This window comes from Ambystoma mexicanum, chromosome 1q, assembly GCF_040938575.1.
Source record: "Ambystoma mexicanum isolate Mex_15411 chromosome 1q, UKY_AmexF1_1, whole genome shotgun sequence".
NCBI classification, from domain to species: domain Eukaryota; kingdom Metazoa; phylum Chordata; class Amphibia; order Caudata; family Ambystomatidae; genus Ambystoma; species Ambystoma mexicanum.
The window spans coordinates 923,590,017-923,606,270 of NC_090922.1; the positions used below are offsets into that span (position 1 = coordinate 923,590,017).

Here is a 16,254-nt window from a genome sequence, read left to right on the forward strand (position 1 = left end):
GCTGAGAGACTTGACCTCTGGATGGAGAACCCGACTCCCCTCCGGTCATCTCGGTAGGGAAGATGGCGTGGAGGGCAGATGGACGTGTCTAGAAGGTCTGGGTACCACGCTCTACTGGCCCATGCCGGAGCAATGAGGATCAACCGGGAACCAAACCTCTGTAACCTCCGCAACACTTGCGGAATGACGGGGACTTGAGGAAACGCATACAGCAGTGGGAAGGAGCACTCCACTACGAACGTGTCCCCTAAGGCTCCTCTTGGAGGAAATTCCAGCGAGCAGAATCTCTCTCACTTCCGGTTGACACTGGTGGCGAAGAGATCCACTTGTGGGGTTCCCCAAAGGGCGAAGATCTCCAACAGAACTTCCTGAGCCAGCTCCCACTCGTGAGAGACCGTGCTCTGCCTGCTCAGAGCATCCACCCCCGCGTTTTTGTCTCCGGCCAGATGAACTGCTGAGATCTAAATGTCCTGCTGGATGGCCCAGAACCAGAGCAGCATCGCCTCCCTGCACAACGGGAGTGACCCTGCGCCCCCTTTTTTGTTGAGGAAGTGCATGGCCACTGTATTGTCCGTCATAATCAGGACATTCTTCCCCCGCACAGATGGCAGAAAAGCCTTCAGGGCTAGCCTGACGGTCCTCAGCTCTAACAAATTGATGTGATGTCTGGACTCCGATGGAGACCAACGACCGCTGGCTGTCAACTCGTTGGAATGAGCTCCCCAACCCGTGAGGGACGCGTCCATCACGATCGTCACCTCCGGCCACGGTTGCCAAAATGAGCACCCTTCATCAGATTGCCTTCGACGGCCCACCACAGAAGATCCTGGGCGACCGAGGGCGGAATCTGAATGGGATCCGACATCCTGCTGGAGAACTGCGACCACTGCATCTTGAGAGCCCACTGCAGAGACCTCATCCACAGCCTGGCCTCTGGTACCAGGAAAATGCAGGATTCCATGAGGCCGAGCAACCTCAAGAACTCTAACGCCGGGAGACTCTGGGGACTTTGAAACTTGTCCACCATCTGCAGAATGTGATGAGCCCTCAACGGGGGAGGCAAACACTGCCCCAGGGATGTGTCGAGCACTGCTCCGATGTATTGGAGCCGCTGGGTAGGTGTCAAATGGGACTTCTTTAAATTGAGGGAGAAGCCCAGCTTGTGAAGGGAGTGGCAGGTGACGGACAGATGATCTAGGGCTTGCTCGGGAGAGCACGCCCTGATCAAACAATCGTCCAGGTAGGGGTAGACGTGAATCCCCACTTTCCTGAGATATGCTGCCACCACTGCCATCAGCTTGGTGAAGACCCTCGGGCGCAGGTCAATCTGAACGGCAGGACCTGAAACTGAAAATGCGAGTCGCCAACCGCGAACCTCAGGTACTTCCTGTGCTTGGGATGAATTGGCACATGAAAGTAAGCATCCTTGAGGTCGAGAGACACCAACCAATCCTGAAGTTGAAGGGCCTGGAGGACTTGAGAAAGAGTTACCATCTTGAACTTGTCCTTCCTGAGGAGCTTGTTCAGCCAACGCAGTTCTATGGCGTCTTTCTCCAGCAGGGATAGGATTTCCTGTGCAAGGAGCGGATCCGAACGCTTCAAAGAGAGCTTCCCCGGTGGATTGTCGTGAGGCCTCTGCCGGAAGGGAAGACAGTAGCCGTGGGCTATGATCTCCAGAACCCACACATCTGAAGTAATGGCTCACCATTCTCCAAGATGCTGCGCAAGTCTGCCCCCAACCGGCGCACCATGGGACATGGCCTCATGACTGAGTGGACGCGGCTGCGGCAGTGCCTGAGGGCAAAGAGGCAACTGCCCGAACGGCTTTGGCACCTCGAGGGCCTTGCTTTCCACCTCTGGTACTCCTACGGTGGCCTCTTTGACTGGCAGCTCCTCTCGATCTACCAAAGGTAGAGTAGTACTGAAAGGAACCTCCCCTCCATTGCTGTCCCCTAGGACAAAAAGGCGGAGGTTGACGCACTGCAGCGCTCAAAGACTTTGCTGCAGCTTTGGAGGTCTGCAACCTCTCAAGGCTCTCATTAGCCTTGCTGCCAAACAGATGAACTCCATCAAAGGGCATGTTGAGAAGCCGGGATTGCACATCAGGACCAAACCCGGACTTCCGCAACCACGCAAACCTGCGCATCACGGTGCTCGCAGCCATGGACCGGCTGACACAGTCTGCCGTGTCCAAACCTGACTGAACGGATTCACACATGGCATCCTTGCTGTCTTGCACGAGGGCTAGAAAACCATCCCGTTCTGGAATATGCTAAGCCGCCAAAGATACAAAATTCCACAGAGTGTGAGTGAATCTCGCCAAGGCACAAACGGAGTTGGCTGCCTTCAACGCCATACCCCCAGATGAAAATACCATCTTCGCCCAACCATCAAAGCGTTTATCGTCCCTATCAAGAGGGATGGCAGGGTACGCAGCCTGCTTTGCGGGGCCGTAGCCGCCTGCACCACCAAACTCTCCGGAGTAGGGTGCGTCGACAAGTAGCAGGGGTCACTACTGGCTGGGCGGTATTTTTTCGGAAGCAACTTATTCACTGTCGGGAGACTCTCCGGTGCAGTCGAGCCGCCGCCACCCTTCTTTACAAAGCCATGTGAAATGGCAACACTGGGTCAGTGGGTGGACCTTGGTCCAGGATGCCCGTCAGATCATCCTGATCAAAATCAACGAACGTGTGGAGCCAATCACCCCAAGTATTCAGTCACCCTTGTCATGAGACGCCTATAGGAGGATTCGGCATGCGTCCCAGGCTCGGGCCTGCCAAACTCCACCTCTGGAGAGGTGTCAAGACCACTGGCATCATGCAAGGACTGATGGAGTTCCTCCATCTGACTGTGCCCCGACAAAAGGTCATCGGGGACATCAGGAGGCACAACCATCTCATCATCAGGCCCTTCCTCCACCTCTGAAATATACTCCAAAGGTTGGAACAAATCCAATCTGGGAGGAGGAATAGAGTAGGGCTCAAAAACAGGCCTCACAGACTTACTGAGAGCCTTCCTCGGAGCTTCCACAGCCCTCTGGGTACCTCTGGCAAATCCTCAACAGACGGCGTCGAGGGCCCCGAGGGAATCAGCGTTGACGGCGAAAAAGGGGCGCCGACGGCGTCGACAACTTTTTCGAGGGCGGAGCCCCAAGAGTGTCCCTCGACGGACACGGTGCCGATGGCATCAATGCCTTCCTCAAAGGCTTCACAGGTTCTGACGGCCTCGATGGCGTCGTGGACCGGGACCTGGATCTGGCACGGCTATGGCGATCTCCCTTGTCTGAGCGGGACCTCGACGGCTCCCGATGATCGCGCTGAACCCCCGAGCCCGAAGGCGTGCGAGTCGTGGACTGACCCGTTCCCTGCCGGCTTCTTTCGAAGGCGCGGTCGGAACTGTGCTTTGCGATTCGAAAATCGCCATCATCTGCTGGCGGAATGCATCCCATTCGGCCTGCGACGAAGACTTGGTGGGACAAGTCAACCGTCTGCCGGAGTCCTCTGACGAAGACGGGGATGGTGACCAATGACGGCGCTTCTTAGAATGCCTCGACGAGGCAGAGGAATGGCAGGAACCACTCCGAGAGCGAGACCCCCTGGACTTTCGCTGACGCGGAGAGTCGCCCCTCGAGTCAATGGTCGAAAGCCCAGCAGACTTCGACTTATGGGGCTTAGACACCCTACCTACCTTTAATTTCTTCTTACGTTCCCGCAAGGCCTTAGACGTCAGGGACTGGCAATCATTACAGTCGTCGGTGGCGTGGCTTTCGCCGAGGCACCAGAGGCAGATGTCGTGCGGGTCCATGATGGACATCTTCGAACCGCAGTCCTGACATTTTTTAAAGCCCGTCTTCGGGGTAGTAGAAGAAGAAGAAGACATCGCTATCGAAGTAGCACAATCGAGCGCGCCGAGATTCCGAAGCAAACACGTTTACGGAAAAAACTGAACTGAGCCGCCGTGGCGCTGTGCGTCCTACATATAACTTCTGGTGACGTCGACCCTCGAAGGAGGCCCTCGAGGAACAACGTATCGACGTCATCGACGCACAACGCCCCTGCCGAAAAGTTTCTGAAGCAGCACAGCTGTGGTCATTACCTGTCATAGATGTGGAATACGTCAGAGGACACAATCCCCTCGAAAGAGAGAGTGAAAGCACAAGGAGAAAGAGTTGGGGACACAATGCAGAGACAGAGAGAGGAAAGAGTGACAGTGCATGGAGAGAGTGTGGCAGTGCACAGAGAGAGAGTGTGACAGCACAGAGAGTGAGTGTGACAGCACAGAGAGAGAGGGTGACAGCAAAGAGAGAGAGGGCGACAGCACAGAGAGAGAGAGGGCGACAGCACAGAGAGAGAGGGGGCGACAGCACAGAGAGAGAGAGGGTGACAGCACAGAGAGAGAGGGTGACAGCACAGAGAGAGAGAGGGTGACAGCACAGAGAGAGGGAGACAGCACAAGGGCAGAGTGTGGAAGGGTGTGATAGTGTAAGGAGAGAGAGGAGGAAAGTGTGGCAGTTCAAGAAGAGAGAGTATACGAGCGTGACAGTGCAATGATAGAGAGTTGGTGAGTGTGACAGTGCCAGGAGAGAGAGAGTGACAGTGCAAGGAGAGTGTGTGACAGAGTGTGACAGTGCAGGGCACGTGTGCATGCAGGGAGAGTGTGACCAAGCACGAAGAGTGTGACAGGGCCAGGAGAGTGTAGGAAAGTGTTACGGAGCACAACGAGTGTAGGAGAGTGTGACAGGGCAAGCAGAGACTGAGAGGCAGTCCAAAGGGTGTGAGATGCAGTGCAAGGAGAGAGGGAGACTGTGCAAGGAGAGTGAGACACAGGGCAATGAGTGAGATACAGTGCAACAAGTGTGAGAGACAGTGCAGATGTGAGATGGAGAGAGAGAGTGCAAATTGAATACAGAAACAATGCCAGGAGATAGGCAGGACAACTACAGAGAGATTGAGACAGTGCAAGCAGGGGGAGAGTGAAAGGAGAGTCGGAGAGTGTCAGTGCAAGGAGCGAGAGGGGAAGGGTGTGACAGGGCAAGAGGAGAGAGACAAGGTGCGCACACAACACACCCTAAACCAGTCAGTCTCACACACAGACTCAATCACACCTACATACACACAGCCAGTCAGTCAGTCTCACACAGAGCTTGAAATGCATTCTAAACTGCATGCAAACGCATACTAACACTTTTTTATTTTACTTTATTTTACTTACAACATGCATACATACTAACACCTTTACTTACCTTTTCATGCTGCTGCTGCACACACAATCAGTCAGTCTCACACACAAACTCACTCACACCCACACACACATACATACAAACACACACAGCCAGTCTGTCTCTGTGTGGAATTGCCATCTGGCAAGGGTGTAGGAGCCCTGGCTTTTTAATATTTTTATTCTGCACTTAACAGCTGATATGCACAGCTGTTCCAAAAACTGTATAACTCAGAGGATCCTTTTGTGGTGGCACGGTAAACTGTAAATATAAGGCACACCTGAGTTAGGGTATGTTGGCCAGCATCTATCATAGTTATCCCAGCCACATTAATTTGTTATCATGCACGTGTCAGCTGTGGGGCCCCAGTTCAGCTGTGGACGGGTTATGCCTATTCATTAGGGATGGACCGAATAGTGAATTTACTATTCAGATAAATATTGAATAGTTGGTCTAAATATTGGGCCAGATCCGAAAAGTGAGCCGAATAGTTTTAAAAGACAAAACAATAGGGGGGTTGCAAGGGCAAGGCCCAGCGACCACCACCTTCTCCCATCTTGTAGCATGGCGTTCTGGGGCTGGTGGGGGGTCAGTGGGTCTTGACCTGGTACCCCTCCACATTGTTTTGTATGTTAAAACTATGAGCAACAGGGCCGTCAGGCCTTGCCTGACCTACCCCATATGCAGTATGTATTTTAATTATCTGGGAGGCCGCCAGGGAAAGGCCATCAACTCCACCACCATGTTTATGTTTGTTTTGTAAATGAGTGGGAGGCTGCCAGGGTTAGAGCCTGGTGCCTCCCCCCGAACCGCCCAGCAACAATTGCCGGAGTCATTGGGTCTTGCCCTGGCGGCCCCCACAGCTGCACATTGTTTTAAAATATTTTTTTGAAAGGAGCCGGGAGGCAGCGAGGGCAAGACCCCCCCCCCCCCCCACTCCACCCCCCAGCAACAATTGCGGGGATCGCTGGGCCAGACTGGAGCCAGAAGGATAGGTTAACAGTGCCTGTTTTACCTTCATGATTGTGTTAGCTCCTGGTTTGTTCGAGTGTGAGGGCTGAGTGGGCTCTTTAGCGCTACTCATCCTTGTACTCCTCCAGGGCAGTAGTCAATTTGTCACAGTTTCACAAGCAAAGACTCACTCACATACAAACACAGCTTGAAGTACATTCTTCCATTCTAATATGCATGCATTCACATATAACAACTTTTTTTATTTTACTTACGGCATGCATACATACAAACAATTATTTTACTTTGCTTAAGAAGCTGCTGCTTCGGGGTCTTCGCCTAGTCTTGTGTCCGAATAGTAAGTCCCTCTCATTGTTTGCACGTGTTGTTGGGTCTCTTTCTGACAGAATTCGGGCTTACTTCCATTTTTATGGAAGCAAGCCCAAATTCCCTTAAGAAAAAGGCCAAGAAAAAAGTGTTAAAAACAGTATTGATGGTCAGACTTTAGAAATCGCGGAGCTTGTAGCAGAAGCAGGGACCCCTGCAGTCCCTGCTGTGTGAATGGCTAGCATCAGCGTCCCCCACTTGCCCTGAGGCTCCCCTGCACTGTGGGGGCTTCAAACAAGACTCCTGATTGGGAGAATCATTGTAAAATACCGATGTATTGGTTTAAATGGCCCAATGACACACAAAATAAAATTTCCTGATGCAGCAAATTCATACTTTCGCACTTCCAGTTACCATGTCAGCCAGATCCTGCTTCTGAACATCCATGCGTCTTTCTTATGTTAGCAATGCTTTGCCGCCATATGCGCAAAAAACAAAAAGGCAGGTAGCCCACACAAAAGCAGCCCATGGTGCAGAAGCCCAGTGGGAAATCTCCGGAGTTCCCTGTAGGCTAGTCAACCGCTACATAGCTCCTTGGATCATTTCCCAGTTGACTACTGGCGAGCCAAGATCCTTTACTGTTGCTTTTGTGTAAGGGAATAGCTGTTTTTTTAGACCTCTAATTGGCTGAGGAGATTATGTATTTATTTACAAAGCTTGCATAGCGCTTTTATCCAAAGTGCTTAACAAAATACAAAGAACGTTTCAAGAAAAAAGATGAATAGAAGCATGAGGGACAGACCAAAACAGCAATGATGATACCTTGGAAAATGAATATAGAATATAGAGTTTTTAAACAGAGCTAGAAGAAGAGGAGCGGATCTGAATAGGAAGAACATTCCAAACAGAGGGAGCAAGAAGTTGAAAAGAACAGAAACAAGGAGGCACAAGGTTGGGGCAAAACAGAAAGGTGAAACTGGGAGGCAGAACATAATTCTCCAGGGCAGAGGTCTTCAAACTGTGGGGCGTGCGGCTGCATTCCCAGGGCAGGGGTGCGAGCGGTGGGAGTTAGGGTGCGAGCCCCCAGCCTGAAATTTAAAAATAACAACACATTTTTTTTCTTTTTTTTAATGGAGGAAATGGGCAGCGGCGGCTCACAGGGTCGGACTGGAGCATAAAATTGGTTCGGGCACAAATGTAAAAGTGGCCAACAGTTGCAAATGGCAATTCATTCCTTTAGTGACCGACTGTTTGAATAGTACCCAAGGGGTGGTTGTTAAAATGTAAGCAAATTGTGATATTAAAGAAATATTTATTCAGCAACAATGGTCAAAATTAGTAGCTGCAGAGTGAAGTAACTCATCAAACTGGCCCACATTGGCCAAAAAAGGGGCCCATTTAGACCCAAAGAAGTAGTCCATGCTAGCATTTTGCATTTTTGTTATTGGCATTGCCCTATTGCCCTATAGGCCAGTCCGAGCCTGGTGGCTCATCCATAATGGGTGAGGGGGCGTTGACCCAGAGGCCCACTCACCCATTATGGAGGAGCCGGGGAGCCAGCCCAGTGAAAAACTGAGCACTCCCTGAGCTGCTTTTTCCAGCTGAGGGAGTGCTTCTGTGCTAGCTGAACTGTCAGGGAAACACTGACAGTTCAGTTCTCCAGCCGCACATGCTCACTGAGCCATGCAACGCTGGGGGCGTTTTGCTTTGCAAACCTTGCATAGCTCATTGGAAATGCTGCTGGGGAACTGCATGTCTGTATGTGCGAGGGGGAGCTCCTGCGCCTCCTCGCACATACGGACAGAGCAGTCTGAATCGGGGCATTCCAGCACCCACACGCAGGTCCCTGTACGCATGTGCAGGAAGCTCTTGCTTCCCGATTCCTGTTCATGATGCAGTAGCTAGAACGCTGAGGAGGAAACTTCAGGACCGGAGAAGAAGGTAAATTTATGTTAATTTATTTTTTATTTAAATATGTGTATGGATGCATATATGCTTGTGTTATGAGTGAGTGTATGATGATGTGTTGGTCCATGGAGCTGATTTTGGCGAGTGGGGTAAGAGGAGGGTTGTAGAACAAAGGCATTTTAAAAATGCCTTTTTTGCACAATCCCCCTACCCACCTGCCAAAATCAGCTGTCTTTCTGAGGCGCTGTAGAGCCCAGGGTACAGGGATGGTATTTATTTACTGGACATCTAAAATAGATGTCCAGGAAAACATCATGCCTGCCCCCTAGACCTCCCAGTGCCAATTGCAAACTGTTTGGCTTTTTACACAATTTTTTAAAAAGAGTATGCTTTAAAAATATTCCCGGGGGGAGAAAAAACAAAACCCTCCTTGATTGATTTGGGCTCCCTGGCTAAGCTGGGTCGCAATGGCATATCTGGAGGAAATATTTATGCCCCTCCACTTAAAAAAATCACCAGCCGCCACTGGAACTGTGCTGGGACCAGGGTGGGGGAGCTCAGGACTGTGGTGGGAGCAGGATGGGCAGGAGCAAAGGGATAGTGGTGGGAGCAGGGTGGGGAGAGTCCAAGGTCTATAGTCGGGTGGGGAGAGCCCAGAGACTGGGTAGGAGTGGGATGAAGGAGCTCAGAGACTATGATGGGAGCAGGTGGGGGAGCCCAGGGACTATACTGGGAATAGGGTACGGTGACGGCATGCAATAGTTCATAGCCATTTCGACTTACTGTCCATTTGGCATTTTTGTGGGGGACCCAGCCTGTCCATATTTTGCTTGGGGGTGACCCAAAGAAATCAATAAGCATAAATCAGGGGGAGGCAGGGCATGGGTCACTTAAAAACTAAACACAAGAATTGAAACAGCAATATTTAAGAAAAATTGAAGCAGCAATATTTAAGAAAATATAACACAATGGTTTGCAAAAGAATTTTAGTAAAGGAGAAGGTTAATACATAACTTTTTTATGTTGAGAAATGAAACCGACAAGAATGAACATTAGATGCGATTTGAGGTTGCAAAGAAACGGAGGAATAAAAAATAAACCCAAAATGACACGCCTGATAACTAACAGAAAACTGCAATGGAGGAAAAGAGCTAGTCAAAGGCGCAGGAATAGATGGATTAGCAGGGAAAAATAAACATTCGTTTTTGGGATTGAGACATAGAAACTGAGAGGACATCCAAAATTAGACAGCAGAAAGAGGAGAGGAAACACCACAATGAATGGAGTTGTTGAATGAGGGAAAGGAGGGAAAGATCGGGGTATTGATGGCGTATAGATGTACCAGGAATCCAAATTCAAGTATCAAAGAACATAAAGGGGAGGTATAAAGACAAAAAAGTAGGGGACCTAGAACAGAACCCTAGGGAATCCCATATAAGAGAGGAAGAGATTGGGAAGTAGAGCCCTTCCAACAAACAGTAAAAGAACAATTAGAAATATAGGAATGAAACCAACTAAGAGAAATATCAGAAAACTCAAGTGATGGGAGTGTAGGAAGGAGAATGGAATGGTGCACTCTGTTGAAAGCAGAACTGAGATCTAGCAGAACAAGAACAGTAGAAATGTTGGGGTGACAATCGAGTTTGAAACAGAGAGAAGAGCACTTTCAGTGGAAAAACCTGGGCGAAAACCAGATTGAGAGAAGGAAAGAGATTGTGAGTGTTAACATAGGAACTGAGCTGAGAGTAAACGTGGTCCTCAAGAATTTTTGGAAGATAAGGCAGAGGGGAAATAGGACGGAAGTTGGAAGGATCAGCAGAATTAAGAGAGTGCTTTTAAGAAGGGGAATTATAGTAGAGACTTTGAAGGAGGGAGGATAGTCACCAGAAGATAGAGAGAATTTGGAAAAAGAGGTTATGTAGGGAATAATCAAAGGAAACATTGATTTGATGAGAAACACGGGGAGAGGGTAAAGCGGTAGGGTAGGAGTGAGAAAAGGCCATTGCCTCATCATTCTCTGCGATTGAAGTAAAGGAAAAAGAGGGGTGATCAGAGCAGTAATGGAGTTAGTAGAGGGGATAATAGAATCAGAGCAGGACAAACCAGGTAACAAAGATCTGATGTAATCAATTTGCAAGCGAAAGAAAGTAGCAAAATCATTAGAAGAAAGAGTAGAGGGATCAGAAAGAGGAGGAGCGAGGAGTTTGTTTAATGTGAAATGTAAGTCTGGGCAAGGAGCTCATTGATTGAAATTGAAAACAGTTGATTTAGGACAGTATACGAAGATGGGAAAAGGAATGCAAATCTTCAGAGAAAAGCAAAGTTAGCAATGGTGCTAGATTTGATCCATGTACGTTCAGCGCTACAAAGCGGAAACCTCAATAATTTGAGGGAATCTAAAAGCCAGGGACGAGAAAGATTTCCTTTAGGTTTAAACTTAGACATAGGACAGAGAAGGTGAAGAGATGTATTAATAGCATGATGAAGCTCATCCAAGAGGGAATCAATGCCGGACAAGCAAGGGTAGGGAAAGCTAGATACCTGCAAAGAGATTAAATCAAGAAGAGCAGAGCCAACACGATTTTGACGACATCCAGACGTAGAAAAGATTAAGGCAGAACAGTATTTAAAGAAGAGAGCAATGAAAACGAAAAAGTTAGCAAAACATCATCTGCAGATGGAATAGTGCGAGACTGAATAGAATCACTAAGAAAGCAATCAGCAGAAATAAAGATCAAGAACCCCTCCCTTGATATGGGTGGTGAGGAAGAAAGCAAATTAAGGCTTAGGCTAGAGAAGAGATAACCAAGGGAGAAGGTGGATCAAGTGAAGGAACATAGACATTAAAAGAGCAGAAATAATGGATAGCAAGGAGTCAAAATCATTATAGAAAGACGTTAGAGGCAGGGGGATGATAGATGACCAGAACATTAACAGAGAAAGGAGCAGAAAAGGAGAGAACATGACATTCAAATTAAGAGAAAGAAGGAAGGGAGAAAGGGACGAGAGCTATAAACCAGGGAGGGTGAAATAACAGGCCATTCACAGATCGTGGATTCACACGGCAAGAGTCACAACGCTGATGGTAAACACAGCTGGGAGATGCACTGACTTGTGGCCACACTCTCACAGATGTTCACGTGATTGGCTGCATGCAAACAATTTAGAGGACCAGGGCCGCTCAGCGGTTCCTGCAGTGGCAGATGGAGGTGTCTCAGACAATGGGCACAGATCCCGGATCCACACTCCAAGAGTCACAATCCTGATGGGTAAGGGCAGCTGAGAGGCAGTGGGGAAAGGCGGTGATGCGTGGCCATGCTCTCACAGATGGTCATGTGATTGGCTGCGGGCAAGGAGGGCCGAAGTGGCAGAGGAGGAGCCTCAGGACACAGGAACAGATGCCGGATCCACATGCCAAGAGTCACAATCCTGATACAAGTGCCGCCGGGCGGTGGAGGGTATGCGCTGTCGTGTGGGAACAATTTCACAGATGGTCACGTGAACAGCTGCGGCTGAGGGGGCGAAACCAGAGATGCTCAGCGGTCGCTGCAGTGGCAGATGGAGGCGGCCACGGGCACAGATACTGGATCCACACACCAAGAGTCACAATCCTGATGTATTTGTCACACAGGCCTGACAAGTCAATGTGTAGAGCTTTAAGCCACCATCTGACATCCTAAATAGACTTTGCACTATTTTCCCCTCATGCAGGCTGCTCATTGTACCTACCCTTTGCCTCACCACAGGCAACATTAATCCAAATGGTAGCATGCACACTGCCCCTCAAAACACACAGCGACATGCTCACCACTGACTCGTCCAAAACCGCATAAACCGTGAAGCACACTGAGCCCACTATGTAAATATCATCACCCAAGATTCTGTAGTGTGCCCCATTACTGTTTGATCTCTTAAGCCTGAAAAAGATTACGTAGCGATGACAGCCACCGGCTTCACATCGCCCTCTTGTTTACCACCATGAAGCACAAATTATTAAAAAAATTAATTTACATGCGCAGTGAAAACCCTCTATGAATATGTTACCCGTAAGGGTAAGGGGAGTGAATCCAATCAGTTGTAAGAAAAAAGTTCAAACCTTGTGTCTACAAAACACCGGTGGGATCCCAGGACACATGGCGCCCATCATGCATTCCATTTACCATTGCAACATCGTCTTCAGATAGCGTGAAACTGAACACCTATGAGAACGTACGTGGGGTGCAGTTAGTACATGTACAAACAACAAGTAACCTGAACAAACACTACACAACATGTTATTTATATCAAAAGAATACCTATTGATCATAAAACATTGGAATGCAACCTGTGTGCCGGGAGAGAGGGGAACATACTTAGAGGGCTGTGCTAATAGGTTAATGTTAATCTAACAAAGACCATTGGTTTTCAGCTTGAAAAGAAATACCATTCTTCCATTTCCTTGTGAAAGAGTTACGTTTCTTCTTTTTTGGGGCTCGGGCCGAAGCCCCACTGTGATGCCAGCCATGCTCATCAGTGAGAGTTTTGTGGTGCGAGACTCATCAGCCATGTCGGGGACTCGAAGTTCTCTTAAATGCCGCGGCAGCAAGAGGTTCAGCATGACTGCCTGGCTGCCACATGGCATGTGTATGCAAAGCTTGAGCAGACAGGTGTGCCGCCCAGAAACAATGGCATCACGTTTCAACGTTTCAAACGCAGCTTACATACACATCATTTTCGGTTTAGGAAACTAATACATACTTGGAAGGAAAAGTCACGTCATTATTTTACGCTTATGAAATTCTTACTGCCATCCGCTTTCTGTGAGAATCTAAAGAGACACTGATCATTATGGAATAAATACACATTAATTAGGCCTGGTTTACAAACGTTTTTTTCAATTGGCAAACCACAATTAAAAAGGCTTTGTAAATCAGGCCCCTCGCCTCAGCTTGAAAATACGCTGGCAAATGTCAACGTTTTAAAGGTTTTAAAGCACACGAGCCTTTCCCCACAAACAAATCCGCAACAACATTGCGCCTTTGTTCGAATACCCCTTCAGTTTTAATTGACGGAGTAGCTGGCACTTTTGGGTAAAGATTGTTAGAAGCAGCTGTCACGCACTTCGCGTGCAATTCCAATGCAGACTCTCAAGCCCACGAAGGACTAGGACATGGAGAAGAACAAGCATTATTGAAAGAACGTAGAGCAGCTTCACATCAAACACAACGTCGACAGAAAGCGGTGAAAGCAACCGCTTGAGGGCCAAGTGGAGAGACTGAAGCGCGCCATCTTATCTGCTCCATTCTGCGTTCCATACAAGCCTTTTCAACGTTTACTTAACAACACGCGAGTTGCCTCATTGCAACATTTGTATTGCCCGTGAATTCTAACACTGGGAAACCTGTTACTTTGGTATGTAATCATTTAGTGGAAGGTTTAGGGTCTGCAGACCTTGACAACGACAGAAAAAAAAGAACATTTCTACAATAACGTGTGTACAAGTGTCAATGTAAAGAAAGGCCTACACCCCTCCCCCATACAAAGTCTCAAACACCAATAAGTTTTTTTTTTAATGTTTATTGGTTATATTGTTTGTTTGGTTGTTTATTTAATATAGGACAGACCAAGACTCAGGTAGATGGGCGGGAGCATTACAAGTATACTTAAAAGCTTAGTTACAGAACATTACAGAATACTTAGGAAGCCGAGTTACAGAAGTAGTTACAGAAGAAGGTACAAGGAATAAAAACAGTTGTGATAGGTGAAAACATAGATGCAGTCGTATATATTCTTATTTACACAAAAACAAAGAAACAAAACAACCATTTAAATGTCCATCAACTCAAAATTTCAACATCACAATCACTAGAAATCATGATTTTGGATTCACAAATTATTCAGACGGGAAGAGGTGAAACAGGGTCACAGAGTTCATCTAAAAAAATAATTTACCGATTTAAAATTAAGGGCGACACCTCAGGCTGAGTTTCCTCAGTTCTGAATTGTCCTCTTAGTAAAAACAACGATCGGCGGTTTCTCTAGCCAATCTCAACCATCTCCATTAACTCCCATACCCTTCACCCCTCTTATTTCCACGTATTGAACCCTGATCAATCTATTACTAATTAAATTAATTCTAGCATTGCATGCTCAACTAATTTCATCACTGCCAAGGTGAGGTGAGGCCTTTCTCCCATGAAGATCCACCATTCCTCCAGTGGCATTGACATCACTTCCGGGGCAAACATTTTCAGTCTTTCACTGCATACTCTAATCAGCGCACTACATGAGGATGTGGGATGAAACAATTTTTCCACAATCCCAATTGTCCCACAATACCTACATTGAGATTCATTGGAGTCAATCATCCTTCTTGACAGCTGAACCTCCTTTTGTGACTAGAATGTTTAATCAGGCTGACGGGAATTTCAAAAGATACAAAGGCGGGTCATTAAGGCCCCTTCGTTCTCTATCTCTAGTAGGTCTTAGCGTATCTCTATCCCCCTACCATTACATGTGTCAATCCAATCAATCTGCTGGAGTTTTTTTTAACCTTCTTTGGATTCGATATCAGGTCGCTGATATCAATCCCTTTTTCAATCAGGATTGACTCTATTGTGTCTTTCCACCTGGCTAAGCCCTGATCTCCCTTGTGATGCACTGATCAAAATATACCAAATAGGGCTATTAATTCTCCTAACCTACATTTCCTGTAGACTGTTAGAGACTTCCAAAACACTATTGATTCAAGAGACTGTAATCAAAGCTCATGCCTGAGTGTTGTCATAGACAATGAGCTTGGGAGTCTTAGGGGGTAATTCATAGAATTCAGCGCACAAGTGGCGCACAGTGTGCGCGTGCGAATCCCCGCGCCAGCCGCGTGCGCTAAAATCCATTTCCGCGCACAGCGTATTCATGGATTCCAGCCACCAAAACCAGCCGTGGCGCACAGTGGCGCAGGGACCCTGCAGCAGCGCCAGTTACGCCCCCAAGAACGCCTCTCGCGCAGGGAAAAGCCATCTAAATCCCCAATCCAGCGCAAAGGGCTGCGCTAACCCTGTACCAGCACGGCAAGCGGGCTACGTGTATCACTGGGGTGCGCGGGAAGTACCTCACGCGATTGGCCCCGTGCGAGCAGGGTACGCGTATTTCAGGGGTGCGCGGGAAGTTCCACACGCGATTCCCGCAGGGTACGTGTATTTCAGGGGTGCGCGGGAAGTTCCACACGCGATTTCAGCAGGGTACGTGTATTTCAGGGGTGCGCGGGAAGTTCCACACGCAACATCAGCAGGGTACGTGTATTTCAGGGGTGCGCGGGAAGTTCCACACGCGATTGGCCCCGTGCGAGCAGGGTATGCGTATTTCAGGGGTGCGCGGGAAGTTCCACACGCGATTCCAGCAGGGTACGTGTATTTCAGGGGTGCGCGGGAAGTTCCACACGCGATTTCAGCAGGGTACGTGTATTTCAGGGGTGTGCGGGAAGTTCCACACGCGATTTCAGCAGGGTATGTGTATTTTGGGGTGCGGGGGAAGTTTCACACGCGACATCAGCAGGGTACGTGTATTTCAGGGGTGCGCGGGAAGTTCCACACGCGATTGGCCCAGTGCGAGCAGGGTACGCGTATTTCAGGGGTGCGCGGGAAGTTCCACACGCGATCTCATCATGGTACGTGTACTTCGGGGTGCGGGGGAAGTATCACACGCAACATCAGCAGGGTACGTGTATTCCAGGGGTGCGCGGGAAGTTCCACACGCGATTCCATCAGGGTACGTGTATTACAGGGGTGCGCGGGGAGCACCACACGTGAATTGCACGTGTGGGTCCTCCCAGGTGTTCCCTCTACACCCTCCACGGCCCCTGCAGGTGGCTC

General features: G+C 48.7%; 1 protein-coding gene across 4 annotated transcripts in view; it reads right to left on the reverse strand.

Moving 5' to 3' along the window:
• LOC138538879 (glyoxal reductase-like) overlaps positions 1-16,254 on the reverse strand; it is a 1,290,729-nt gene that overhangs the window by 167,892 nt on the left and 1,106,583 nt on the right. For 2 of the 4 annotated variants that reach the window (XM_069641562.1, XM_069641564.1), the window contains one exon: positions 12,501-12,603. The exons of the other annotated variants lie outside the window; for them this stretch is intronic. In XM_069641562.1, coding sequence (XP_069497663.1) covers positions 12,508-12,603 — 96 coding nt within the window. In that variant the 3' untranslated portion in view covers positions 12,501-12,507. The remainder of the gene's footprint in view (positions 1-12,500; positions 12,604-16,254) is intronic. 4 annotated transcript variants of the gene reach the window in all.